This window comes from Aythya ferina (genome assembly GCF_964211825.1).
Source record: "Aythya ferina genome assembly, chromosome: 1".
NCBI classification, from domain to species: Eukaryota; Metazoa; Chordata; class Aves; order Anseriformes; family Anatidae; genus Aythya; species Aythya ferina.
The window spans coordinates 131,230,584-131,258,401 of record NC_140296.1 but is presented as its reverse complement, the minus strand read 5'-3'; the positions used below and the strand labels follow the sequence as shown (position 1 = coordinate 131,258,401).

At 39.6% G+C, this 27,818-nt stretch overlaps 1 protein-coding gene across 1 annotated transcript in view; it reads left to right on the top strand.

Annotated features, from left to right (window-relative positions):
- The window catches only part of LMNTD1 (lamin tail domain containing 1), a gene marked incomplete at its 5' end in the record, with an annotated part of 75,306 nt that overhangs the window by 12,491 nt on the left and 34,997 nt on the right, over window positions 1–27,818 (top strand). Inside the window, 5 exons of the mRNA XM_084537008.1 lie at window positions 4,330–4,516; window positions 7,247–7,366; window positions 8,588–8,805; window positions 9,848–10,020; window positions 16,406–16,500. Of these exons, the coding sequence (XP_084393134.1) occupies window positions 4,330–4,516; window positions 7,247–7,366; window positions 8,588–8,805; window positions 9,848–10,020; window positions 16,406–16,500 (793 nt within the window). The remainder of the gene's footprint in view (window positions 1–4,329; window positions 4,517–7,246; window positions 7,367–8,587; window positions 8,806–9,847; window positions 10,021–16,405; window positions 16,501–27,818) is intronic.

Below are 27,818 nucleotides of genomic sequence, written 5' to 3'. Positions count from 1 at the left end.
TGCTCTCCATACGTCTCTCTCTTGGTGAATTTTATTTCCTCTCTGCTGAATTAGTTCACCATTTTCCAAGAGCTGCATTTCACTTATTTTCTGACCATATTTCTAAGCCCTCCAGGGCTCTTTGTATTATTTCTATTGTCCTCATTTGTGTTCCCCTACCCTCTCCTCTCAACTTAATGTTATCTACATATTTTATTAACCAGCTGTTTTATTCCCCCTTCCACATCACAAGTGGAGATGCTCCATGAAATGAGAACTACCTGTCATCCCTATAGGGAACATATGAGACACAACCTGCTTGTCTATTATTATTCCTTGTTTGCAGTCTTTCAGATGGTTCCTGTGACAGTATTTATATCTAAACCAGTGGGAGATAATACTTGAGAGACACTTTATCGAATGCTTTCCTGAGTCCCAGCTCTTTGATGCCTGCTGCTCTCCCTGCTGTCACCCATTTTGAAATTCTGTGGACTTTGTATTCATTTTCCTCATTGACTTAGTCTTTGTAAACCCACTCCATGCACGTTTCCATAAAGAGATCTGTGTAATTCTTAAGGCATAGGGAGAGCCATGAAAAGATACCTTTGAAAGACAGAAAGAAAGCCACAGTTGTGATCAGAGCTCTAAAGCTGTTTCCAAATACCGAGTTATACCATACTATTTGACTGTGCTTGCAGAGAATAAGTCTAAATAGATATTAAGAGATAAAAGAGATTGCTTTCCTGTTTATGCATTTCCTTGTATTGCATGAACTGTTTTCCAGTGGGGACTGAATCACATCTTGTCTCATACAAAAAGGAAGAGAGGTCATTAGCTCTGCTAATTGTTTAGGGTAAAAAAGCAATGACAGTTCACTTTGTGTGTGGTTAAACTTGTTAAATGCACAAATTAAACAATTATTTTAATTCTCATTTGATTCGTTATTCCTCCATGCCAGCACACTAGCACTTTTTAAACTCTGCTCACTTTGTAATTAGAGTATACCTTTTCTTGGAAAACACATTCAATAAATACAATTACATGGTAGCATGCAATACACAGTCTTTTAATTTGGTATTGCATTATGCAACATCTTTTATGTTAGCATGAACACAGTGTGAATACATAATTTAGTAATACTTCTATAAAGAGTTGATGAATAGTATGTCTAGATCTGATTTGTTATGAAGTCACAGTATGAGCATAGACAAACGCAGTGGAAATATGTGGTTTGGGCCAACAAGGATATTTTGGTGTTATTGTTTACGATCAAGTTTAATTTATATTCATTTGCTTTTCAGATTATTTGAAAATGCTGAAAGCACCTTGAAGATTAAATGTTTAATTAGATTGTTAACTCATATCTTACTGAGAAATGTATGGTTGCTGAGAAACCAGGATTTTCAGCTGCATCAGGATTTGCTGCATCAAATTTGCTGCTATCAGCAGTGTGCAGGGAGACTGACAGTATTCTCACGCAGGTCTTGGCACTGATTCTTGGAGACAGCCACTGTGTGTTGTTCAGTGTTGCCCTAACCTCTCCCTGACCTTCGTACCTGAGCAGTGTTAAAGCCAGTATATTTTGGTGTTGACCGTTTTGCAGAAAATAATAGAGGTGGATGCTGATACTTAAAATTTTGTGCATGGCTATTGAAAATGATCAACCTGTTGCACTCAGTGAATGTGCTATATACTGAGGATGAGCTCAGTGAACACCTGTACAGCATTCTGGATCTCAGCTGAGTTCCATACTAGCTGTAGGCATTCCAGGCCTACAGCTAGTATGTATGCAACATTTCCCAGCCTGCAGCAAAGAAAGATCTGAGCCTTCTTACAGGACTTTTCCAGTCATATCCTTCTAGTATAAAATCTATCGGCATACAAACAAACGTATTTGCACTTCTGGAGATAAGCTTTTCCCAACATACTAATTACATCAATCTGTAACTTTATTGAAGACTTAGGAACTTAGAAAGACTTTAATTCTTGGCATATTTCAAGGCTTAAAATGTCCTGTTGCTGCCTCTACCACATAAGAGAGGACCAGTGCAACTGGCATCCTAATGGCAGGTCACAGGTGTATGGCTGATGCACACTGTGCTACCAAGAGTGCTGACATTTTTTCTTCCCTTCGCAATGCGCAGCATTGTGTATATTATAGAAAATTTTGGATTCTGTTCCAACAGACCACATTAGCACACTAAAGAGTTAAGTACAGCATCAATGCACGCTGACATCTCCTCCATGCACTTTAGCATTTTAGCTCCAGTCCCCAAGGAGTTGGTCCAGTATTTTGAAAGGTAAACTAGCTTGCTAAAAAAAAAAAGCTTTAAAGTCTTCAGTGAACATCTCCTTAGAGATGTTATTCCTTCAGTAAAACTAACAAAAGTCTGTTACCATCCAGGGAATAGCTGGTTGTACAAGTCCTTAGAGAAGTAATCTCAGTTTCCTCACTGTCTCTCTCCTTCTTGTTACATATAGGGCTTTTGCATGGGACTAAGAGCCACAGGCACACACAGAGAGAGTGCAAAAATGAAATTCTAAAGGTGCCTTCCTATCCTGTGCCCACCATAGGCATTGTCCTGAGGCACTGTTGGAGTTCTAGGACTATAATGATGTAGGGATCAACTGTGGATTTAAGTCATAGCATTTTACATCTGCTTTGTGCATGTGTAAATGATGACTTACAACCAGATCATGAAGGATTGGTCTTTACACCAGCAGTTAGCAATGTTACTGAGTACAGCTGGCCATCTCTTCAGCTGCACTGACACGATGGCTTGCAGAGACTGCCAAAAAGTCTCTGAATAAAATAATGTCTCCCAAAACCTTTTACACTGGGTTATTTCAGTGATCCAGCTTAGAGTGTGGTTCCAGGAGGAGGGAGAAAGGAGAAGCGTGCCAAACTGGTGGCCAGATGTAAACAAGCAGCCATAAAAGTGAGGGGGGGTCAGGTGGGGTCTGAATGTGAGCAGTTCCTCTGTCTGGTTTTGCTTCCAAAACCCCTCTGAGGCTCTGTGTCTCTGGGAAGCTGTCTTCAAGCCTTTCCTTGCTGACATGAAGCACTAATAGTCCAGGACTGAGCGGGAAGAGGAGCACTCTGGAGTTCCCCAAGTTCGCAGGGAGAAAAGAGGCAGCAAAGTGTTTTGCTCTGTGTGTGTGTCCTCTCTAGCCATAGAGGGGCCGATCCCCATCAGACTCCACTCTCAAATCTACCGATGCCAGCAGCAGCCTGGAGGCAGCCTGGCTGTCATGAGCAAGTGTGACTCAATGCTGCAGTGCACAGCTGAATTATCTGGGGTTGGTGGGCAGAATTTGTCACACTGTCAGTGAGGATTTTGCTATGTTAAGCAAGCACATAAGCTGTCTGGGGTGTTGGGTCAACCTTTACTCTACACACAGACATCTGTGACTTAAACTTACTGGAAGAAGACAAATACGGCAAGGGAAAAAGCATTACACACACAGAAGACAGAGAAAAGGCACTGCACCAATGCTAAGTAATCAAATTAATTGCAGTGGATGCTGCATGAAAAGCTGAACAATTCTTAGACTTCATTCACAACCTGTCTAATGAGACCTATGATGAGTATTACAGACTGGGACTGAGTGTTTAAATGTACTTTCTTGACATGTGCACTACTAAAAGGAAGAGTCAAGTAATAAATATGTTTTCCAGTGTGTAAGGGAGATGGAGTGTTCCCCTGCTCATGCAAGAAGTCCCCAGTCTTACTGGAGATGCAAAACAGACCCCACAGTTCCGAAACAACAGGTGGACGGAATCTCAGTCTTGTAGCACGGAGCGTCCCTGAGTTTACAATAACAAGTTAATAATGGAGGTCTGTCTTTCTCCAGGAAGGTAAAAACAATGAGAGGCAGGAGGAGTAAGGTATACTGATGAACAGGAGGAATTTTCTAAACTTACAAAGGGAGTCAGCTACACAACTCCCTGTAATCGTAATAGTCTAAATACACAAGACAGCCTTAGAGCTTGTAGTCTACATAGATTTAGACCAAAAAAAAAAAAAAAAAAAGAAAAAGAAGCAAAAGGTACACTGATAATTTTTTTGCCCCACAAAGAATCTTTTCGTTTGTGTTGGTAACAGATGCTACCTAAGAGTGAAAGATAAATAGAATATACTAATTTCAGTGCTTTTTTTTTTTTTTTTTTTTTTTTTTAATCAGTTGAAAAGCATGGCATAAAAGATAAGATGGCAGTACTGTAGGTATTCTGCCTGTGGTATGTTTACTTACCATTAATTACTGACATCTAGCCTAGTTGTTGGTAACATGTATTTTTTCAACTAAGCAATGGCTTTTACACTTTCAAGTCTATTTCTGTTCTTTCAGTGCTATTGGAAATGTGAAAATTTCTGAAGTTGATCCAGATGGTCATTTTATAAAGATCCTGAACTGTGCCCCTGAAAAAGAGGAAAACATTGGGAATTATGTCTTAAAGCAGGACATCCAAGGTCAACCAGTGGCTGAGTTTTGCTTTCCCCCTGAGACCAGGATGGAAGCCAACTCCACTGTGACGGTGAGTGGGGGGAATCTGCGTGTCATTCTTCAGTCTCCGGCTTGCAGACTAGTGTTCACTCTTAGTCTAGCAGTACAGAATCAAACTTTTAATCAAATCAATCAAATACAAAATTTGTATTTTCAGAAGGGCTAACACTCATAAATAATGATGAATTCAGAAGTAACAGTTAGTGTCCACCACCAATACAAGCCTGGCGTTTTCATCATGTATCCATCATTTTATATTGCCGAGCAATGGAAAGCTATCCTGAAAAGTTCTTGTTTGATAAGTTCCTGTTTCCAGGAACATAGTAATGTTTCCATTACTATGTTTTTTTGCATACTCTGAGATGTTGCTGTAGTAGGATTTCAACTGAGAATTTTTAAAGAAGTGATATTACTTTTTAGTCTGTGCCCACCATCTGAGGACAGCTGTTTTCCAGCAGAGAAAGCCATAAAGCATTTGGTCCTGACTATGCCTTGTGTGACTATGCCTTGTGTGACAATGAAACTCTGTGCCTTAGTTTGCCACTCTATAAAATGATGTTCTTTCCTTTGATGTCATGCCAGAGCTATATGTTAAAAATTCAGTGCATGGGCTGCTGCTTTTCAAAATAGACTTCTCCTCCAGAGAGTTAGATGTAGCTTTTTGTCAGCCTGAATAAGACATAGAGAGGTAGGTAGGACCTAAGATGCCAAGAGTCAAATAGTTGGGGTTGTTCAACCAGGAGGAGAGAAGGCTCCGTTGAGACTGTTTTGCAGCCTTTCAATACTTAAAGGGGATCATCTATAAGACAGATGGGGAGAGGCTTTTTACTAGGGTCTTTAGTGATAGGGGTTATTGTTTTAAACTAAAAGAGGGTAGATTTAGATTAGATACAAGGAAGAAATATTTCACAATGAGTGTGGTGGGGCACTGCAGCAGGCTGCCCAGAGAAGCTGTGGATGCCCCATCCCTGGAGGTGTACAAGGCCAGGCTGGATGGGGCTTTGGGCAACCTGGTCTGTTGGGAGCTGTCCCTGCCCATGGCAGGGGGGCTGGAACCAGATGGTCTTTAAAAGGAAGCTAATGGTGTGACTTTCCTTTGATGTCAAGCCAGAACGATGTGTTAAAAAATCAGTAAATATTCAGATGATTCTACAATTCTATAATTCTGTGATCCATGGTAATGAAAAAGGGTCAGACATGAATTAAACCAAAGCTGGTTTTGCAACTGACCAAAACTCAGTTGTAGCTGTAGCTAAGGAGTATCTGCCAGTATCTGCAGCCAGCCTCCTGTAACCTCAGGGATGAAAATACCAAGTACTGTGCCCACACTCAGAGCAGACACAGCCTTTCTAGAACCGACTGCCTGTCTGGCTGCAAGACACTTTGAAGAGCTCTCCAGAAATTTCAGCTAACTGGCTTTGAAGCACCAACCATCAAAAAAGAAGTGGTCCTTTCTGAAATGCTGTGATCACTACTAAGGTCACTTACATGGTTACTGTTCCCTTTATCACTAAATGGCTTTTGGGTGGACAACTGCCTGAGGTAGAAGGTTCACCACAGTTGCTGTTTCAGCAAATGGAAGTAGAAGTTTTCTGCTGGTTTATTAATTTCAAAGGGTTCTATTCAAGTTGCCAACTCTTGCATCTAAAATTCATTTACAATAGCATCTGTGTCAGAGAGCCAGCTATGCAGGACTTCCAGGCCCCAGCTCTCTGTCAGAGCAACAGATGAACCAAGGCAAAATGTTCAAGTTAGATGCCAGAGTAGATGGTTGGAGTATAGCCCGAAGCCTCTTTTACCACCAGTGCTTATTTTCTTTTTTTGACATGAAAATCGAGGCCTCGCAGAATACAATGAGACGTCCATGTTCACCACCAAGTTCAGGACAGCCCTGCATGAGCCCTCCTATAAGAAAGCTGGAAATGCAAGCTGGCAGGAGCTCAGAAGAGCCACAGTCACTGCTGTCTTCTGGTGTATGTCTGAAAAAGCCACAAATATACTTTGGCAGAGTGCTGTATGATGAGCACTTTTGGAAGAGATTTTTTTTTTTTTTTTTTCCCAAGGTATTTTTCCTTTAAAATTGAACGAGAATTGTTTTGGCTCCCAGGAAGAGATTGGAGCCATTTTCTCACAGATGGCAAATGACAAATCCTTTAGGAATAACACTTGCAAAAGCATGCTGTGGTTGTCTTATATAAGAGAAGTGTTTTCGTAACAGGTCCTTTTGCTGCTGTGCTTGTGATAAAGGTCACAGATAATTGTGTTCAATTTATAAAGCACAGCATTATTAAACCTTTTGTATGAGGATAAAAGTACAGAAAACTTCTAGTCCCCAGCTGAGGCTGCTTCTCCCTGAACAGAGGGAACCCAGAATCAAGCAGAGACTGGAATTTTAAAGCTGATATCACAGATCTCTTCAAATGCCCCTGGTAATTTAGCAAATAAAAGAAACTGCCTATTTTTAATCTTACTCTCAGCAAGCCAGACCAAAAAGTCCTGGATTTACTATCACACCTTGAAAACTGTGCCTTTGCTAATCTCTGTTAATCCACAGGAGAGGTACTTTAAAATAATCACTATAACTAAACTGCAAGTCTTGAAATACAGTTCTTTCAGCTTTGATTTCACAGATCAAATGGTGACCAGCATTACAGAAATCAAAAAGGAAAAGGAAAACCTGATGTTTTTACTGAGTCCCAGCATTATATAAATATCCAGGAGCCATTTTGACTTTAAAGTGCTGACTGCTTGATCTTTGCAGGTTTGGGCAGCAGATGCTAAAGTGCTTCAGAGACCTCCCTCAGATTTTCTTTGGAATGGCCTGGAGACATCTGGGACAAGCCTCAACTGTACTACCATTCTCTGTGACCCCAATGGTCAAGTGAGTGCCCCGAGCAAAGCCACCATGTTCCCATATCCAGACAGCTCTCTTGCTGGACTTCCTTCCAGAAGTTTAGGGTGATTTTGTTTAACTCCTGGTAGAATCAAGTCCAAGCAATCCAAGTATAGAAAAGCTGTGATTTCTGTTAACTTCTCTTCAGTATGGATGATAATAGGATCTGAAGGACTGAAGAAAGCAGTAGATTGATGACACACTTGTTGAATGAAGGGCTAAAATCCTTACAACAGTTGAAGGCAAGGCTACAAATATGCAATTTGCCAGCCTATCCTCTGCCACTGTACTTCAGCCATGAAAGATCCAGTTGTGCCAATGGCTATTCATCCAATGGCTGCCCATGTCATTGGCTTGTCAACTAGGTTGAATTTTTTTAGCCAAACTTCTATTTACTTGGGAATGAGAAAGAGCCCAAGACCATTTTTTTACCTGATAGCTGTCCAGTGGCAACTATGATTTTGGTCATTTTTATCTATACAAACTTGAAGAGGTGACCAGAAGGAAAAGACCTGTGGTTTTCATAAACAGTGTAAATTGTACAGCTTCCCCAAGGCAGCATAAATTACATCTTACAAACTAGTAAGTGTATGTTGACTTCTAGTATCACCATTTCATATTTACTTCTCTTTAAGCTCAGTTTGTCCATACTTGCTATTACATTGTCCATACAGCCAGGAAATCAGAGGCTGAAAGGGAAACTTGATCACCTCTGCCAGGATTGTTCCTCGTTTGTTTGCTGAAGTAATTCTGGAAGACCTTCAGTAATAGACAATCTGCTTTAGTGCCTTGCTCTCCATATGGTTAGAAAACCTTTCTTAGAGCCCAAACCGAACATCTTCTGTCTTGGTTTTAGTCCATTCCTTAGTGTCCTATCCACTGTGGCCATGGAGAAGAGATTTCTTATCAGCCTTTGACAAACTTGCCAAGGTGTCACGTCTTCTGTCTTCTTCTTTGTCTGATTCACTTAATTGGAGCAGTGGAATTTCAAGCCTCTTACATGATGGTTCTACCCTAAGTATATTTAAAGACTGGAAATTGATTTCAAAGACCAAAGAAAAAAAATCTGGAATTTGATGCTTGCCATTACTATTTATAGACATTTTAGAAATATATTGGAGTGCCTACCCCTTCCTGGTTTGTCTACAATAAACACTTATCTTGATGAAAAAATGCAGAATACAAATAAGAAGTGATATGTTTTTTCAGGCTGTGTCTTGGTACTCTCCTCTCTACTGGAACGGAAAGCAAGGATGGCTGGCGAAAGAGGAAAGTGAAGACTTTGAGAACATTGTTGTACCAACTTTCTCAACAGCAAAGCAAAAAGAAGAATGGGAAGAGAAACAGGAATTTACAGTAACTGATAAAAAGTGGAAGAAGGCTGACTCAGAACAAACAAGAAAAAAAGGACAAAGCTTCATTAAAAGGTGTCTGACATTCATTGAGTGTACTTTGTAACTACAGTATTGTGCCAGACTAGTTTTGTAAGTGGATGCTTTTAAGTGAGCATCTTGGTAAGCAATTTTTAAAAGGTTTGGAATTTTGAAAATAAGAATTAACCTTAATCTCCAAACAGGTATCCAGCCAGCCCCAAATTCCTGATAGGAGTGCATTTGTTGTCAGTCAAGACTAAGTGAAAAGTAAAATTCAAGTAAAATTCTGCTTAAATTTTTAACAATTTAGTTGAGCATCCAAGTCTCAGTAACGCACCCCTGAGCAGAGTCATTGACTATTTTAAATAAGGAACACAATATTAGATTTTTTTTTTTTTATAAGTCCCCTCCAAAATGTTTGTACCAGGGACTTTAAAGCCAGGTTCACAACAGAAAAGCATGTGCAAAGGAGTTGATATACATGTAGTCTAAAAATAAAGGATTAGCCGATCTGGATATATTTTAAAAAAAAAAAAAAAAAGGTGGGTGCCTCTTCTCATGTTTGAAGTAATTGCTTTTCTCTACATTTCTTTAGATTCTAGCTGTAGATGTTCAGGAAGATGAACAGTTTTCACCATCAATTGGACTGGCTGTTCTTTACAAGCTTTGTTCTTAAAAATGGCTAAATCACTTTTGCTCAATCTCTCCAAAGAAACTAACTCAGAGGCAAGGAGAAATTATGTAAAAATTCAGTGCAAAGAGTTCAAGTCTGGCAGAATTATAAGCAATGGCAAATGGTAAATTATAATGTGATATGTCAAAAAATATAGAAGTTGCAGTTATTCCACCTACAACTAAATGCAGAATGTGTCAAATATTTGTGCTGTTTGTTAAATAGATAGCATAAATTTGATGTACATGTGCAGTAAACACAGTAAATCTATGCAAAATGCGATCATAAATATGATAACGCAATACAATAAATAATGCAGTAATAAATACAATATGGACGCATTTTTTATATCCTGTACACATACATGCATGTGCAAAATGTGTGAAATATACACAGTAGAGTTAATTGAATTTCTCTCTACAGGGAAAAAAAGACCTTTGCATGCCTGTTTCCTAATCAGAGTGCCTGGTGCCAAAGTCCAGACTCTCCCACCCATCCTCACTTTTCTCTGGTTAGACCACTAACCCTGGGGAATGATGGCAGCAGCTTGTGCAGGCAGTCTTGGTGTCAGTCGTCAAGGCCTGACCCTGTGCCAGGTGAGTTCAGGAGCTGACACAGTATGGGCTGCAGATGGAACAGTGGTGATGAGGTGGAGTTTGACACAAACTGTTGAGTACTTAAAATGCATATATCTTACTACCTGGATGTACCTCCACGCTCTACTGCAGTGCTCTCCAAACTGTTTTGATTGAGCACCCCTACCTGTAAAAAAACATAGAACACACATCCCCAGTATATTCATTTTTATTTATTTATAAATTATATACATTTACTACTGTAATAATATGTACATTGTAAAAACTACATAAAAATAGAAATTAAAAAAGGGTGAGATAAAGATGAACAAAATTTTAAATACTTTAAATATTTTCTTTTACTTATTAATAGTACAAAAACATTTTCTTTCCATACCACAATGGATTGTCTTGCACACCCCCTGGAAGACCACTGCTCTGTAGAACTGCATATGTTGGGAAGATGGAGGGAGGAAATTGCTACTAATATTAATGTTTTTATAAAGTGAGACAGAATATTAGGAATCAACAAAAGAAAGACACTCTTACATTGGCAGTGAATTGCTAATTAGGCAGTGGTGAGAAAGATAGTGTTTAATTTGGGTGCTTCAAACCCAGAAAGCTGTTGACATACTGGAAATAGTTCAGGGGAGGATGACAAAATGAATAAGTGTCTGAGGAGATTGATTCATGAAGATTAAAAAGACGTAGATGTGTGTTTGACAAGCAAGGTGATCATCATACAGAGGGACCCCAAGCTCCTCTGCAAGAAGGAAAACTCTTCAATCCAAGATATAGAGCTGAAGGGAATAGAAACAAGTGAAAAGCAGGGAGGCTTAGGTTGCATATGTATGTAAAACATAGATTTAATGATCTGTAGTGTAGTTTTCCTGTTGTGCTCATTGCTCCATTTAGTATTTTAAACCACTTACAAATTTCAAGTGCTCAGTTCCAATTAATTTTAAAGGAACTGGGTATCCAGCTCCTGAGGACAGCTTTGCAACAGTTCTTTATTTAGTGAGTGTTTAGAACTAGGCCAGTCAAATTCTTTGAATGTACTAACGAGGTCAGTCTGTGACTGGTGTGGATAAGTGACCATGTCAGGAATTTTTCCCCTTTTCTAGGAGTGCCGGTCTATGAAAAGCCTTTCAGCTTGAGCTAGGAAAGTGTTTATGCTTAGCTTTATCTGAATAATAACCATGCAGGAACATCCTTCTCAAATGCCAAATCCAGGCAAGGCAGATTAAGACCTGATGGAGTGAGTTCACGGTTTGTTTCCTGCTCTATCGTAATGGTAGGATCATCTGTTTGAAAGATTTTTCCCATTTCTTAAAACTTGATTTGGCTCTTTCTGTGATGCTCTGATCTTCTGCAGAGCTGGGTCTCCCATATCTCCTCTGCTTGTTTCCCAGACAGGGAAAAGCTGGGAAGGAGTTAGCACTTGTAAGCTGGGGCTGCTGGTAGCATCAGAGGTTGTGTTTCAATACACAAATGCTGTGGACAAAGAGGAGACACTCTGTAGAGCATAACCTCTGGTGTTGAGGATCTGGCCTTCACCCTATACATATTTTAAGGGTGATTTAGTTTGTCCCAACTCTAGGCTGGTCCAACAGACCATGAGGGGGCACCTACATCTGCACAGTGCAGGTCCTTTTTGGGCATGGAATTTCCCAGGCTGCTGCGACACCCACTCATGCTCACCACTGGACTGCTCAAAGTAGTTTCCATCTGGACACCCATTTGCAGCCAGAGTGCTTGAGGTGCAGCTGCTTTGGAGAACATCTTGTGGCTTGGTTTCATTCAAGAGGAATCCAGCTCATGCACTCAATACTGCTCCATGATGTAAACCTGAGTGCCATGGGCAGGGAGAGTGGCAACTCCACTGCAAGGGAACAGTCCTCTTCGGACCCAGAGCACAACATGCACACACAGGATGTCCCCCAGTGCTTCTCCTGGGAGCCAAAGGGAATTTGATGACACAGCTGGGGTGAACTGCACATAGTCTTCTTTGCTGCATTCCTGTCTCTTCTCACATCCCTGCAGATGGAGGCCAGCGCTCTTGCCACAGGCTACATTTGGTTTCAGTTTTCAAGATTATTTTTTTCCTTGCAATCATTAAGGCTAAAACTTTTCTCAGTAAAGCAAGCAACATGAAACCAAAGCAAAACACCTCTGAGACTGTAATGCAATCATGTCCCCAGTCTGCAGGCATAGAGACAGGGCCTGCCCACAGACCTGTCTCCAAAGTGTGGGAACTGTGGAGGCAGAACTCAAGGCATGGTGGTGTGCCATGCATTAAATGTGTCTGATTTTCTGTAGGTAATCTCATGCAACTTGCATACCCTTAGTCTCTCTTTCCCAGATCTTTGCAAAAGATAATTCAGTTCTATTTACTTATGGTTCATTTGCAGTTCTTTTCACTACTGAAGTACGAAATTATTCCTCTTAATACTGTCAGGAAAGTTAATAATATCCAAGATATCAGATTAAAAATTAAATATGGGTACAACCATTATTTTCCTCTGATAAATATTCATGCGTAGTACATATTACTGCAGGATTTTTCCATAAATGAATATATAGAGAGATGTAGGCATCATTCTTATTTTATTACAAAGCAAAAATTACAAGATCTTCAGGCAGATTTATATGAGTACTTAGACATTATTAGTGATGGTGGCAGAATGATGATTTTCAAATATATGATGGAATGATGTTTTTGAATATATGACTACTTTTTATTATTTTTTCTTTTGATTTTTCTTTCATTGCTTCAAAACTTTTAACTAGCAGGCTTATAAATGCTATGAGCAACTGCAATCCACAGTAGTATGCATAAGTACAGTCTTGCTTAGTTCTTGATTCACAAAAGCTTCCCTGTTCAGAAAGGACTCTTCAACTTGTTCATAAATGCTTTCTAATATCAGAGACTTAGAGAAATCAGTATTGCTAACTTCACATTTATTTTCTGCTGCAAACATACTTTTAATCAATATTAAGTATGGATATTTATTTTCCTAATGCCGTAATATAGCAATGTTAGGTCAATGCTATTGAATCAAAATAGTGATTCAAAGTATTTTTACATTTTCCTCTCAGATACTGAATTATGCTTTTCAAAATCAGTTTAGTATATGATCATATCCCAGAAGTATATGATCATATCCCAAACATTATCTTTTTGGCCTCTTTTTTGGATGTTAATTGCAGCAATCTGCAATATTCCAGTACAGAACAAAGTACATTCGGTGACATGATGGTGTTTAAAGAAGTCTGCCTTGCCTCTCCTTTTGCAACTCAGCATTTGTCTTTTCTAACTGCTACAGAACAGGAGTTGCATTATCCTGTCCCAGTTACGCTTGTAGCTTTACTTTGAGTCCTTGCAGCTCATAAGACGATGGTAGGGCATATAGTGGCTGTTCCTCTCAGCATCTATCCACCAATATGAAATTTCAGCTGGCACATTATGGTTCCTCCACTTTGGCTTCTGAGTCCCTCCTGAGGCTGTGCACAGTTTTCTTTGGTGCTGACAACAACAAAAAAACACTCCCGAACTCTTTGAACCATCTCTTTGGTTTCCAATTATCCTCTTTTTCTTAGACTGATAGAAAGGGAAAAGTTGCTCCTGCCATAAGTCACAGTGTTTAAGCCAAGCTTCTTGCATTTCAGATTCATCATACACCTCCCATTTTCCTCAGAAACACATTGTTGTGATGATATTTTTGTTGTTCTTGATGAATTTCACTCTGAATCAAAATGCTCAGCTGTGAACTTTGCAAGGAGTTTAAAAATAGCCATGGAGCATATTGTAAAGAGAACACTTTGAAGCCTCAGCCAAGACCAACGTATTTCATGAATCTGAATGTTTCCCTGTTGCTGGGGAACGTTAATTAAGCTTTCAGTGGCAAATTGAACCTGCAGACAAGAAAAGTATTTAGCATACATTTTTCAGTGAAAATGAGCCAATTCCTACAACTTTCTTCTCTAGCAAATGGAGCTAGCCTGTTAGTATTCTTTTTTTCCTCAGCAGTTCTCATGCTTTTTGCCTCAGAAAAGAAGAGTCAAATGAGACAAGATGCACTCATATCATGAGGCATTCATTCTCTTTACTTGCCCAAGGACTTTTGTACTTTGTGGGACCACCCATGTAATTTCCAGTAAACAATGAGAAACGTTTGCAGATTTCTCTGTTTTCTCTCAGGATTCTGACATATTATAGACAAGGCCGAGCAATAACATTGGCCAGTGTAAATGATGTACAAACATGCAGATGCACTTTTTGAGTACCAAGAGGTCAAACGATATTACAGCAATATCCTATGGTACGAAATTAAGTCAGCTACTTTCTCCAGTAGATCAGCTAACCAGTGCGGATTTATGAATTGTGCTTATCATTGCTAAGACATAAAGGAAAGCATCTCAGCTTGCTCAGTACAATGTCATTCACCCTGGCTGACGGCCATGTGCTCCAGTAGTCTGTACCTGTGTGTTTATGTGCCCTCTGCCAGCTTAAGTTCTTCTGTAGCCTTCAAAACCTTAAAAAAACTTTTCAATTTCTCACTGGGTTAGAAACTTAATCTAGAATTCAAAGGGTCAGTGTAGCTATGGAAGAGGATGATCCAGTAAAGAAAACAATTCTGTTAGCAGAAAGCTATGAAAGTATCCTGGCATCATTTATTAGGTACCAAATGCTCTACCATCATTTTGTCAGAACCATAGGAATTCTGGTTTCTTTTTTGCTGCTTTCTCAGCCATGATATCTTATGACTTGACAGTATGCTTCCCTACTCGCCAGGCAGAATGCCAGTCTGTCTGAATTATTTCCTTATCTATTTGTTGTTTACTGCTTAAAAACCACTGATGTAATGTGCATTTGTGTATCTCTGATGCTCCAGGGTAAAAAAAAAAAAAAAAAAAAAAAAGTTATTCTGACTTGTGGGAGGGAAAAACTTGGGCAAATCAAAGAGATTAATAATTCTTTGTTATCAAATATAGAAAACATGAAATAAATTACATTATGTACAATGTCTTTGAATAGCATAAGCAAGCAATGTTCTTTCAACTCACTGTTTCAGTATGAGCTACATTATGAGTACTCCAGTGACACTGAAAGAAAAACAAGGATTTATCCATGGTTTTGTTGAGAAGGAGGAGAGGTAAAGGTTGGTGAGAGACTTTCTTAAGACTGTGAGAAACCAAAATACCCCTGCCACCGTTGATGTAGGTGTCCAGAGGTGATAGGTTGTGTAGCAGGTATACTGTCTACAGCCTCAGAAAGTCAGCAACACTGACCTGCTTCATGTATATTACCATCACTTCGCAGCCCAAATGTCGTCTCTGCACTGAGAAGTGCTAACACATTTGGCACTTGCAAACTCTGGCTGCCACTGAGAGAAAAATCTGGAGAGCTTCAATGCTTTTGAGATGTGAGCACTTCTAAGCACACATGTCCCCTGGAAATATCAGCAGAACTGTCTGAATGAAAGGTACATTTATTGTCCTTTGCTTCTATTGCAAGCTGATCACTATGGGAAAACTGTGTTTGCAAGTTGGCTTGTGAAAAAGCAATTCTCTCCAGGATAATTTTGGCGGAACAACCTGACCTTCAAGAAGTCATGACTAAGGATGGCCCTTTATCTTCTTGTCACCCATTACAGCATTCAGTCTGTGACCAAGTCATATAAGGGAGTGATAGAGTCCAGAGATCCACTTCTGGAAATTGCTCTGATATAATAACAATACCCAGCGTTTATGAAATCTCCAAGTGAACTTGCTTAAAGGTGGTGTTCATGACAGGGGAAACATGGATCCATTTAAAAAGCTGATTCTATGGTAAAAGTATGTCCAGGGCTGAGATTAGGTTTGAACACAGCTCAAGGAACTGACAGAAATTCAGGATCAAGAAGTAAAAATTCTTATTCCCTGCCTGCCAGGAATTTATGGAGATCTGCAGACAGTGACAGCAGGGAGCCAAAGACATGATGATTTTTCCAGTGAGACTTGCAGAGATGGTATAAGACAGATAGTCTGAGAGCATCAACTGGAGGGAAAATGACAGTGAGGAGAAAAAATGACGTGATCTCTGTTCAGAGGCTGTTAAAGCTTTTGCGAAGTACTTTTTGTTCATGGACAGCCAATCCAACTGTGATTTTGGCTAACCAATGCTTACTGAAATCCAGTTCAACTGAAAATCCTGCAAGAGAGAGATTGATCCTTTAAAGTAAAAGTATCTTAGAGACAGCTAGTGACCTTGCATGTTATTGTGTATTTTTCCCAGAGTGGCTTTTATTTTAAAAGTTCCATAAAGTCAGAGGAAACAGGGTTTTTGTTATTAGCATGCTTGTTTCCTGAACTGACTTTCTTTTTAAAGTAAATGTGTGGAAATAATGACTGTTGTCATCAACAGGCACTCTGTATGCAGGAAGTAGCTGGAGGAAAGATCCTTCAGTTCCCAGCTGTGAGAGGGGGGAATGCAGAACAAGGCCTACTTGGTCAGCAGGGGTGAGTAAAGTTTCTATGACTCAGTTTTCAATAGAAACAAACAGCAACAAGAAAACAAAGAAAAGAACTGTAGAGTTTTTAAACCAACAAACAAACTACAATTCTGAATAGAAGAGTTGATCTATTTTGTTGGAAATAATTTTAATTTTCTTTTGGTGAGTAAAACCTATACCAGAACTACAAATACAAAGTATCTGGGTTTGGGTAATACAACTTGATCACAGCTACACACATGTAAGTCTAGAGAAGTTTATGTTTGCATCTTACTTTTGCTTAAAGTTGTAATTTAGTTACGCTATTCTATCTAGAAAACAGAAGGCACTACCCTACCTAAAGGCCTGGAGTGTCTGTTCTGAGTGTCTGTAAATGTGTAGACCCTCTAGTTTGAGTTGTTGTGAATTTCTCTCTCAAATTTCTTGATTTCTAGACTCATCTCCTGAAGTCAGCTGTTTTGCTTTTTTTTTTTTTTTTTTTTTGCTCTGGATTTTTATTTGTATAAAATATCCATAAATATGCAGATGTTGGAAATGTCTCGTGACATGTTAAGTATTCACATTACCTATCTCTACTTCTCAGGTTCTGTTACTTAAGCTGCAATAATTGGTGCATTTTTTTCCCCATTAAGCTATGCACTTCTTATTATGGCCATAATTACTGATTTATACTTGATGTATTGATATTACTCAAAATAGTTAATGTTCTCCAAAGTGCTATTTACGTTTAGAATGGTGTATAATTAATAATAGTAAGAATAGCCAGCCTATATACATCGGGTAGAAAGAAGAAAAGAAACTGCATGATTACTGCTTGTGCCTCTCTGCTCACTGAAGAAGTGAGCATGAAGTGTAAAATGACTGCAATAACACATATCTCCTAGGGGCACTGTGAGTCAGCAGTGCTTGTGAAAAGGCTTTTCTATCTTGATATGAGAGGTACTTTAGAAGTACAGTGAATTAATGTTTTTCTCAGTGACACTAGATTAAATGCTTTTTGATTAAGACTAACACAGTTCCTGAGAAACTCTCTAAAGTAAAGTGAGTTGGCCACCCAAGAAAACTATGACCAAGTAACTTGTTTTCTGATCGCTACGTTTGCTACATGATAGTCAGGGTTTAATGGAACTATTAGAATAGCCAAAGACAACTAAGTGGCATTTTAGAGCTTTATGAGGAGGAAGCCTTTAGTACTATGGGCTTGATGCTGATTTGCACTGTAAGAGCTTCACAGCTCAGAAAACATCTTGGGACGTGTAATATTATCAGCTGTGACTGACTGTGCACACACAGTTCTGTCAGAGCAAATGAAAATAAGATGAAGGACACACTTGCTTTAGTTTCAGCAAACAGAACTGAACAGATTGAAGAGAATACTTCAGATTACAGTATGTTAAAATTTTGGCTTGTCACTAGCTTAGCTGACTTGTGGCAGCTCATCAAACCCTGGTTTGAAGCCCTTGCTTCATGGCTGAGTCAAGCTTTCCTTCAGGTATCCCTATCAAAACTTATTCACCCACATGCAAAAATCTTTTTACATGATAGAGTTATGCTTTCAATCAGGCCAGACTGTCAAGAGCACTAGCTTAAACCCCAAGGGAAGCTCTCATTTGGGCTGGTCACTTACCATTTTGCGTGGATGAGTTATCTGAACCAGTAGAGACAGAGATAAGTAGGTCTGTAAGCTCCAGATCTATAAGCTCTTGCATGGGAGAAAGAATAGCAGAAGAGTTAAGTTTGCTACAGCATACAGGACTGTGGGATGTGCTTCTGAAAGTGAGGTGCATACAGCACCTGTGAAGACACAGTGACTCAAGTGTAGCTTTGCAGTGTGGCTTCACATGCACATGCAAATCCATGTTCTAATTACCTCAAAGAATAACAGTGACTTTATATATTGTACTGCTAGTGATTGTTATAGACAGTTTTTGTTTTGTTTTGTTTTGTTTTGTTTTTTGTTTTTGTTTTTTTTTTTCCCAAATGTTATTATGTATTGTGATGCTGTAAAAAATTATTATTAAGACATATGAGTGGAAAGTCTTTTGACTTACTGTGGTCTTATGTTCTTATGGAAACAATCATAACGCCCATATAGTCCTAACTTCTCAATCATGAAACCATACAGTAGACAGGAAATTCCAAGACCCCAGAGACCACTGACTCAGAAACATAGAAGGTTTGATCCCATGGAAAGGTAGTTTTTACATTGGAAATGGGAACAGGTAAAATTAAATCACTGGATGCCTACTATATGAGTAGTCTTATTCACAACAAGAGTGTCCTTTTTTTTGTCTGTGTCACTTTCAATATGGCATAACCTAAACAAGAAAATAATCCTCTTTATTTTGAAGTGAATATCTATAGAAGTAGCTAAATCACTATAACTTCAGTCATACAGCTATACTAGGAAGTTCTTCCACACAGACCACCTTAATAAAGACCTTCATAAACTATCCTATAGACAACATGTCTTTTGACATCTAGTCAATGTATAGGAATGCCTGTGAGTGTGAACTGAACTCAGACTTAAGAATGACATGAAACTCCTGTTTTCCCCCCTGAAATCTGATATTGAGGGGAACTGTGAGCCTCCTCCCAGTTCTCAATAGACAATAGTTGCCAGCTTAGTAAAGGAGTTTTCTCGGTTTGTTACCATAGTAGAGAACCTGAAAAAAAAAAAAAAAAAAAAAGAACCGAAGTGGGAAAGGGCTACTATCTGGTCCCTCTGGCTGCAGGAGGAGGCACTTTTGAGGCAAGATGGCAGTACTCTATTGGGATAGAGTGAGGAAGCTTGCAATGACCCTACTCTTTAAAAATTCACTTAAAACATTGCACTTGTAAGGATGCCATCTGCCTCCCCAGTTCAGCCCATCTCAGAGAGATGTTCACATCTTAATATGTGCTACATTTTTACTTTTCTCTAGGAGGAGGAAATGCATGCCTAATGAACAGTAGAATTCCTGAGGTGTGGTATCCAGCCACCAGCTGTTAGGAGAGAGAAGGAGATACAGCAACTTGTAAGGCATTTTGTTGGCTCAAAAAAAGAATACCTTGCTGGACCTCAAACATTCAGCTTCTTGAAACAGGAGCAGAGGCATCAATCTGGTTCAGGTGTTTCCTAAGCAGAAAAAGAAAAAAAAAAAAAAAAGACAAAAAAGAGAGAGAGAAATGAAATCAGTCTGCTGCTTGGTACTCATTACAATCCTTAAAAACGCGTGTTCCTTTCTCCTTTACCTTTGCTGCAAAGCACTTCCTGAGTAATTTCTGCTGCTCTTGAATTGGACTTTTCACAGTAGTGCATGTAAGGAAATCCCAATTCCAGTAATCAATAGGATTTACCCTTGGAACTAAATAGGCAAGACGTGCCTTTTTTCTGAACAGACAAGTAATCATTTCCATTTCAATAAGTATGGGGAAAACTTAGGATATTTGAGAAGTGACCTTTGATTACTTGATGGGGCCAGATGAGAAGTGTAGCTGTCCATCCCTGTGCAGCTGTCTGCTTTGTGAGTAAAAAAAAGCAGAGTAGAGAAGATGACAGCTACCAGAAACCAGAGGACGGGAGAAGGGACTAGCTTATCTGCAAGCCTGTGTGCTTGCAGGAGTGGGGGAGAAGGAGCCCTTTCTCCACCGTTGCAGTCCCCACAATTCTTTCTCATGAGGAGTCCTAGTGAACTGGTGCTTATATATTTTAAATCTAGAGTTTGAGTCAGCAAGGTCCTATGGTTGATAAGCAATCCTCCTGTTTTCTGTTCGGTTCTTCTGCAGTACCTATTGTTATGTTCTGAGGCAATGTAATGGAAACAATCCAAATAAGCTGGGCACAGGCACACAGTCCATTGTCACAATACTCATGCAGAATTACTCTTGTTATCCTCCTCAGTGCATTTCAGGTTGTCTGGAATAGCTTGGGAACAAGTGACACTCCAGATTACTGTTAGAGAGATGATGGAGCAGACAGTACCTTTTTATTATTTATTTACTTCCACTACACTGCAAATACCTTTGCAGTCATGCCCAGTGCTGAGACTAAGTGGCTACAGCCATGGTGATGCTAATGACTGGGATTTAATTGTCAAGGCTCTCTCACTTGTGTGTCAGCAGCATGGATTGTTACGATCAAGTTATCATGAGCAGACTGCAACCCACGTGGGACATGTTCATAGGTCTCAGTCTAGTCCCTAGCAGAGAACACACCACTTTGTGGGGTGTTAGTAGCAATCCCAACAGCAAAGAATTGATTGTATGGGCACTTGAAGGGACGCAAATGGGACAGTGTTAAGAAAATTTAGATGGGTAGCATAAAAGTACTCTTTTCAACTACATACCCTGCGTTGTAGATTTATGAATTTAAGAACTTTTGTCTCCAAGGCTAGCAGTAATGCTTCTTGTATGAACTGAGTGTCGAGCACCCTGAAATAAAACCAGGCATTTCTAAAGACCTGTGAGGACAGGCTTAGTGTAATGCTATCCAATTCAGTTCTTCACACCCCTCCTCAGGCTTGTTTTAAAGGTCAGGATAGGACAGGACAGGACAGGACGGGATAGGATAGGATAAATCCCAACTGTAGGATAAATAAAGGTGTTCCAAAACCAGGATATTAAGTCTGCACCTTATTTCTGATCCTTCGTATTTACTATGTTTTACATGGTGTGGAAATTCTCTATCCAGTTTTATCCTATTTAAGTAATGTTGGGAAAGACCACTCTGTATTTTGTTGTACTCTTTAATGAAGGAGACTGTTCCAGAAAAAGCTTAACTGTTATAGAAGAAGAAAGGTAGTTCTGAAAAACAAGCTGATGGCGTAGGGATGGCTGGATTTTGGTCTTAGGCTTATGTCTAGGTATAAGCTGCATCTATAGGCAGTGCATCCAAACCAGTTATGACATAGCTACTCGTCAGCCTGCTTACATGGTGGTTAAAAACAGCAGCACAGAACTGATGGTGTCCCAGGCGATATTTGTGCACTAACTGCACTCTGGCTTCAGGAGAGGTCAGAGAAGTTGTGAACAGGTCCCTTGGCTTGTGTACAGGACTTCACAGAAATAAGAAGGTGAGCCTAGTGGCTCTTCAGTGGTTTGTAAGAGTTGCTAAGAGAATACAGTTATTCCCTCTGAAGGTGAATTCCAGGCTCTAATTAGAGTGTTTAGACATAGGACAGGAGAAAGCTGTTGTTCATTACAGGATTTTAGTAGCTTGAAATATGAGCATATTAAAAAATCTCTAGAAAATATGCTTATTAAGTGATATTGTATTCTTGCATGGAAACGTGTGTAAACAGAAGACACATGTGGAGCCTTGCCAGCATCCAGGTACCAGTTCTTATACCTAATCTTACATCACATGCACCAACCCTGTTCACTCATGGGTTTAGGCCCTAAACACGTCACAGTGGTGACTGACAGTGGGAGTATTCAGGTGCAAGTGCCAAACAATAGAAGTGGAAATCTGACTCGATTCAGCAATAACTGCACAATCACAGGACTGTACAGGAAATACACTGTAGATAGAGTGCCCTGTTTTCTTTTAGTCTGCTTCTTTTTCTGTTAAACAAAATACGTGGTGAATCTCAGCTTTGCTGCATGTTCCATTCAGGAGACTCTAAAACACACAGTGAACTCCCCCACAGACTTGACAGCACTTTAAAAATGTATTGCCCAATCTGTAGGGTGATATTACTGAGCATAAACCCAGAGAGTTGGTACAAGTCCGTGTATCACTGCACATTTCCTTTAGATAGAGCTCTAAAAGCAAAGTAAAATCCCATGCTATTTATGTCACAGTTATTGGCAACGTAATAGATATAACAGAGCTTAGAAAGACAGGAAGGGTTCTGGTGAATCTCGGCACACTGCAGAAGCCCACTTTGTAACCTTGCCAAAAGAAAAAACGTTCCCAGAACCTTACAGAAGGACTATACTTTTGACAGATCTTTCCTTCCCCACCATGCTGAGCAAAACTTTCATAGCAAAACTTAAAGCCAAAATAAATTTGTCGTTGGATACATCTTTACGGTTTCAAATCTCAAGCCATAAACACTTAAAGGATGACTATATAGTAGTCTGTACATATATTCTGTTACTCAGTATATCATCACTTTGCTGTACCAACTTTATCTGCTCTGCTGAGGGCCCATTTTGAAGTGTCTCTGTCTGTGCTAAGAGGAATGTAACTAAGATGAGAAATAAGGAACTGTGTGCACAGAGGTCTGGAAATGCCAGAATTAGACTCTCCTGTGCAACCTCAGTTTACATCCCTGAGGAATTACAGCTTTACCTTCCATCCCGTCTTGTTCTCTCAATGCATTGTGTGGCAATTCTGCTAGCAAGGCTCGGTGTCCTCCAGGTATGTTTTCAGATATTTCTGACCAGACACTTCCTATCTTTACCAACTGGCTCCTGTCCTAGATTCCCTCGTTAGCTCCCCTTCCTTGTTTCTTCCCACTTCATTATCTAGCTACTTCATCCATCTACCCTCCTGTAGGCAGTTACTGTCTCTTCCTTAAGTGTGTGGATTTCAGTCTCTTCCAACTATTTGTTGTAGTTTTCTACCTTCAAAATGTTTTGATTTACATCCCATTTCTCTTTGGTATTGGCTTTGACAACAGTTTTTGCAGAGCTGTGCAGGGCCACTGCCTGTGTGCATGTTGCAAATCCTTTGTGGTCCCACAAAAGTGAGGATGCAAATTGCATTGCCAGCCTGGCAGCTGCTGCAAGATGACTGCTGGCTAGCGATAATGACATGGAAATTCACCGAAATCATAGATCCACTCCATACATGCAATGATTTGATAAGTTAATTACTGAAAGCTTTGTGAGTTTATTTTCCATACTTTCTTCAAAGGGATCAGTATGACTTAAGCAACAGGAGGTGTATTATTTTACATGCCTCTTTTGACTTTCAAAGCATAGGACTGTGCTTTCCTGTTCTTTTTATACAGCCTTTTCTCTCACTCAAGCGGACGTCATTTACAATAGAACGACAATGGTGTCTTCTTCCATTGTAACATAACCTTATTTTTGGTTTCCATTTATCCCAAAGTAACCTGAACTGCAGCCTGTTAAACAGCTGGGAGGTAACTAAATTCTGTAAATAGCTTTATTTCATTAGCTGACATTAGTTTTAGGGGGTCTCTATTGTCATTTACCTTCCTTGCAGCTGTTGTACCATGTGCTGGACCATTTCACAGGGTAGGTCGAACATAAGCATAACAAATAGCTGCAAGCTAGAAACTAGACAGAGGGTAGCTTCTCTCTTTTCTTTAATTATGAATTACATTTTGAAAGGTCAGTCCCATCTATCTCAGCTTTGGAACCAGTTCTTGCAGAGTTGTACAGAAACAGTACATGTGTGCACATTCAAAATGACACGTGGTGCAGAAGGTGCTTTATAAGCCTGTAACATTGCATTGCTGGCCCAGTGAACATGGGTAGGTGATTATGCTGGCTAATGATGATTAAATAAATTGGGAGCAGCTGTTTCTTCAGTCTGTGAAATTGCAGGAACAAGAGGTAGAGGTGCAGGCAGCAAACTGGAGAGAGCCTCTCACGACATGAGACAGGAGGCATAAAAGACATACATTGTGCTCTCTGCACATGCCTGAGACCTGTGTTTGAAGAGAATGTGTTTTTTTTGTTTGTTTGTTTTGTTTTGTTTTTGTTTTTGTTTGTTTGTTTGTTAGTTTTTATTGTCATCACTTCTCTTCCATACTCTTTGATTTTCTCACCTCTGTTTATTTATTTTTATTGTTTACACATACCGAGTCTTGCAATCTAAACAAAGCTAAAGGCCATGGCAAAATCTTGATCATTCTCAGTTAGCTATTCTGCAAACCCAATAAATCTTGATCATTCTCAGTTAGCTATTCTGCAAACCCAATAATTTCTATCCAGAAAGGCATCAGATCTTCTCTTACTTCATTGTTTTCACAATGCACAACTACAGAACATGTAATAGCCATCTATCTGTGAAGTGTTATTACAAATACACAAGCCTAAACTTCCAATTCAAAATAAGTGAACAACATCATTTTGGTGGTGCATCATCAAATATTTTAATTGTGGTATTTTCATTTCTAGTTTGCAAAATTCATTAAGCTTCAGTACATGCAAAACCCAGGGCTCCTTGGAGTTTCCAAGCTGGTCCAAGCCGTGGATAACTTTTATCCACAAAACAGATGGGGCACAAGAAATGGTAGGACAAGTTTCCTCTCATTGTCTTGTTAGAGTGCTGAAAAGCCTTCATGATACTGTAGTCTCTGTACCACTTCATTTGTAAATGCCTCCACTGAGAGTGTCAAAAGCAATAACAAATAATGCCAGCTGTGTGGTAATTTTATTGAGGGTAAACAACACTGCAGTAAGAGTGGGGTTAAGGGCAACTAATCATTCACAGAGGTCACCAAATAAGCACATTACATCACATGTTCATAACACTGAGTAAGTTATTTGTTGTGAGTGAATTATCCAATAAACTTTGGCCTTGAGTGATTTCAGAACAAGTCCTCATTTTCACCAATATGTCAGTTACACAGATGAATTTGCAATGTATGCTATCAAGAGGATATTACAAATGCATGTGGTACAAATGTACCAGTACATTACCAGCTATGATTTATAGATTGTCTGTGAGCTTTCCCCTTTTATTTTTTATCCTCCAGGGAGTTGGATGGTTCATATGAGTTTCAAGGTGTGATTGAACCTTTAATAAAAAGTGGTGAGCAGCAATGAAGCTCGCTATGCTTTGGGGAGCCTAGACAATACTGCAGTCTGTAGGGCAGCCATTTGAGGTCGGGGTAATTTAAACAGGCTCCCTGACCCCATCTTGTCCCAGTCCCATGTAAATAATGGCTGGGGCCTCTCCAGTCCCCTGAGAAGTGCTGAATTGAGGTGTTACAGCGGTCTAGGAGTGACCATATGAAGTGCAGGGGACTGGGGAGAAAGAGGTGGGGAGGTGGGGATGATCTGAGCTCTGGTCTGAAGGGTGGTGAGGAGCTTGAGGGGGTACCTCCGGCACACCTCCTCCCAGTCCTCACTTCTGAGGGTATGCATGTGTGGTGAGTCCCACTCCACATCTGCAGCGTGAGGATGGAGTTGCCAAAACAGGATAAAGAGAAACCCAGAGCAAAGCCATAATACAAGGCAACAGAAATCATCTAACTTAAATCTCGTTCAGTCAAGGTCTGGCTTCTCATATTTGAAGTTGGCTGCAGCAGGCCAGCTAATCAGCCAGCAGCAGATATATCACATCATATACAAAAACCTGGGCGTGTTCTACATTCACAAACAATTTCTTCACACACTCTCTGAGGTGAATGGGCAATGCTCTGTTAAACACAGCAGGAGCAACACTTCTGACAAGATGTGTGGCATCACCTTTGCTAGAGCTCAGGTCTGTTGATACCAATTCTATGATTTTTCTGCAAAGCCTAGGGAAAGAGTGGAATTCTGTTTTCTAGGGCAGCATAGCCCTCCATGTCTCCCTGAGTAAGTATCAGTGCTCAGCAGAGAGTAAATAACACTAATAATTCATATAAAACCATGTAGCCTATGGATAGTTTAAATTCAGTCTCAACAACTAATAGTTTGTAGTAGCAAAAAAACAAGACCTGGATCATCTCCCCTCTTCTTTCCTGAAGGAAGCAAAAACCCAAGTCTGTGTTTCTTGGCTGAAAATTGACTGACTTCAGTGTATGTTGTATGCCAGCTGAGAGTCTGGCTCTGAATTTGGCAGCTCCAGCCCAGATCTGTAAAAAGCTGCTGCTTCTGTCCTCTGTGAATTCTACGTTATATTCAATATATATAAAAAACAACCTCCAACTAACCAAACAGTGACCTTGACCACAGCATCAGCTAAAGGAGAGACAAGAACTCCCCATGGTGTGCAATATCATTTATTGAGGCATGCTTCTATCGACCACACCACCTCTAAGAAAAAAATCTTAGGCTTTATTACTGAAACTTTGGGAAAAGTTTAGGTAAAACTTAGCAGCAGAGGCTCAAAAATTTTCATGCAGATAAGAAAGTCTGCTACCACCTTCTCCTAGTCCCAAGCAATTGCCACAATGGCAACACAGATTTACAGCACGCTGTTTTCCTTTGCTGTGTGATGTTTTCCAGTTGCTGCAGTCCCTCCCCATTTCAGACAGTGGTGCACTGGTGCTGTGCTCTACAGCACCTCTGAATACTGCAAAATGGCAGTCATTATACACCCAACATCCTGAGGTCTTGCCCTCTTGTAAATCTGTGATGTTGGTATGATTTCAGGGGATAAATGCTGTTTTGCCTTAGTGGAGGAGTAGGCATAAAGACTAGTAGAGTGTATTCAAAAGATTTTTAATAAACAGCTTAAGTAACACAAATAGAAATCACATGGAAACTGTCAAACTTTTCTTTAGGATTCCTAATGGCTTAAAGGTACATATATTTAACGTTAGATAAAGATTTACATATACCTAGAGAAGAACTGGCAGGGGAGAGAGGGAGAGATATTAATTCTCCATGAATATTCTGTTAGATTTCTCTTCTTTTATGGACACTGCCTTTTCAGATCTGGAGTGCACCTCATTTCCCAGTTACTGTTTTCTCATTCCCCTCTGTCTTCTTTTAAAAGAGAAAGTGACAAATGAATGATCTTCCACCATTTCCTTGCTCTGTTTTTACAGATATTATTTCCCTTTGCTGCTCCTATTCTTTCATTTAAGATATGCACAGAATGATCTGTCACTTCCTAAACTTGAGAAATATCTGCATAATACAGCAGTTTGGGTCCTGATTCAAGCTTTATTTAAGCCAGTGTGAAATTTCAGTAGATTTTGGATCAGCTCCTAAAGATCTCTTGCATAAAGGTTCTCCCCAGTCAGAGAGCTATGTCTCTGTGCTCTTAAAAGTTATGTCTCTGTGCTCTTAAAATATTGCTTTTCCTTTCTTCAGTGCAACTTCATAAAACTGAAGTCTCTGGACAATGTATCTTTGTCAACAACATACTGTATTCCCTTATAGTGCATTTTGACGATGGCATTGATTTTTCACTCCAGAAAAACTGAGAATGCTTAAGGATCTGCAGTGTGCTAGTTAACACAATGGAAACTCTGGACTTGTACATTCAGCTCAGCCTCTCAAGGAAATTGCTTAGCTTCCCATTTACCTCAGTTTATCCATTTGAATCCAGGGTGTAATAATGCCTTTGTGAAGTTTAAATGATGCATGATTTTAAAGTACCTGAAGCAAAAGTGATTATGTAATGTTAATATATATATATATATATTATTTGTTTAGAAAGGGGGAAAAATCATTCTACAGAGATCCGATGAACAAAAACAAGAA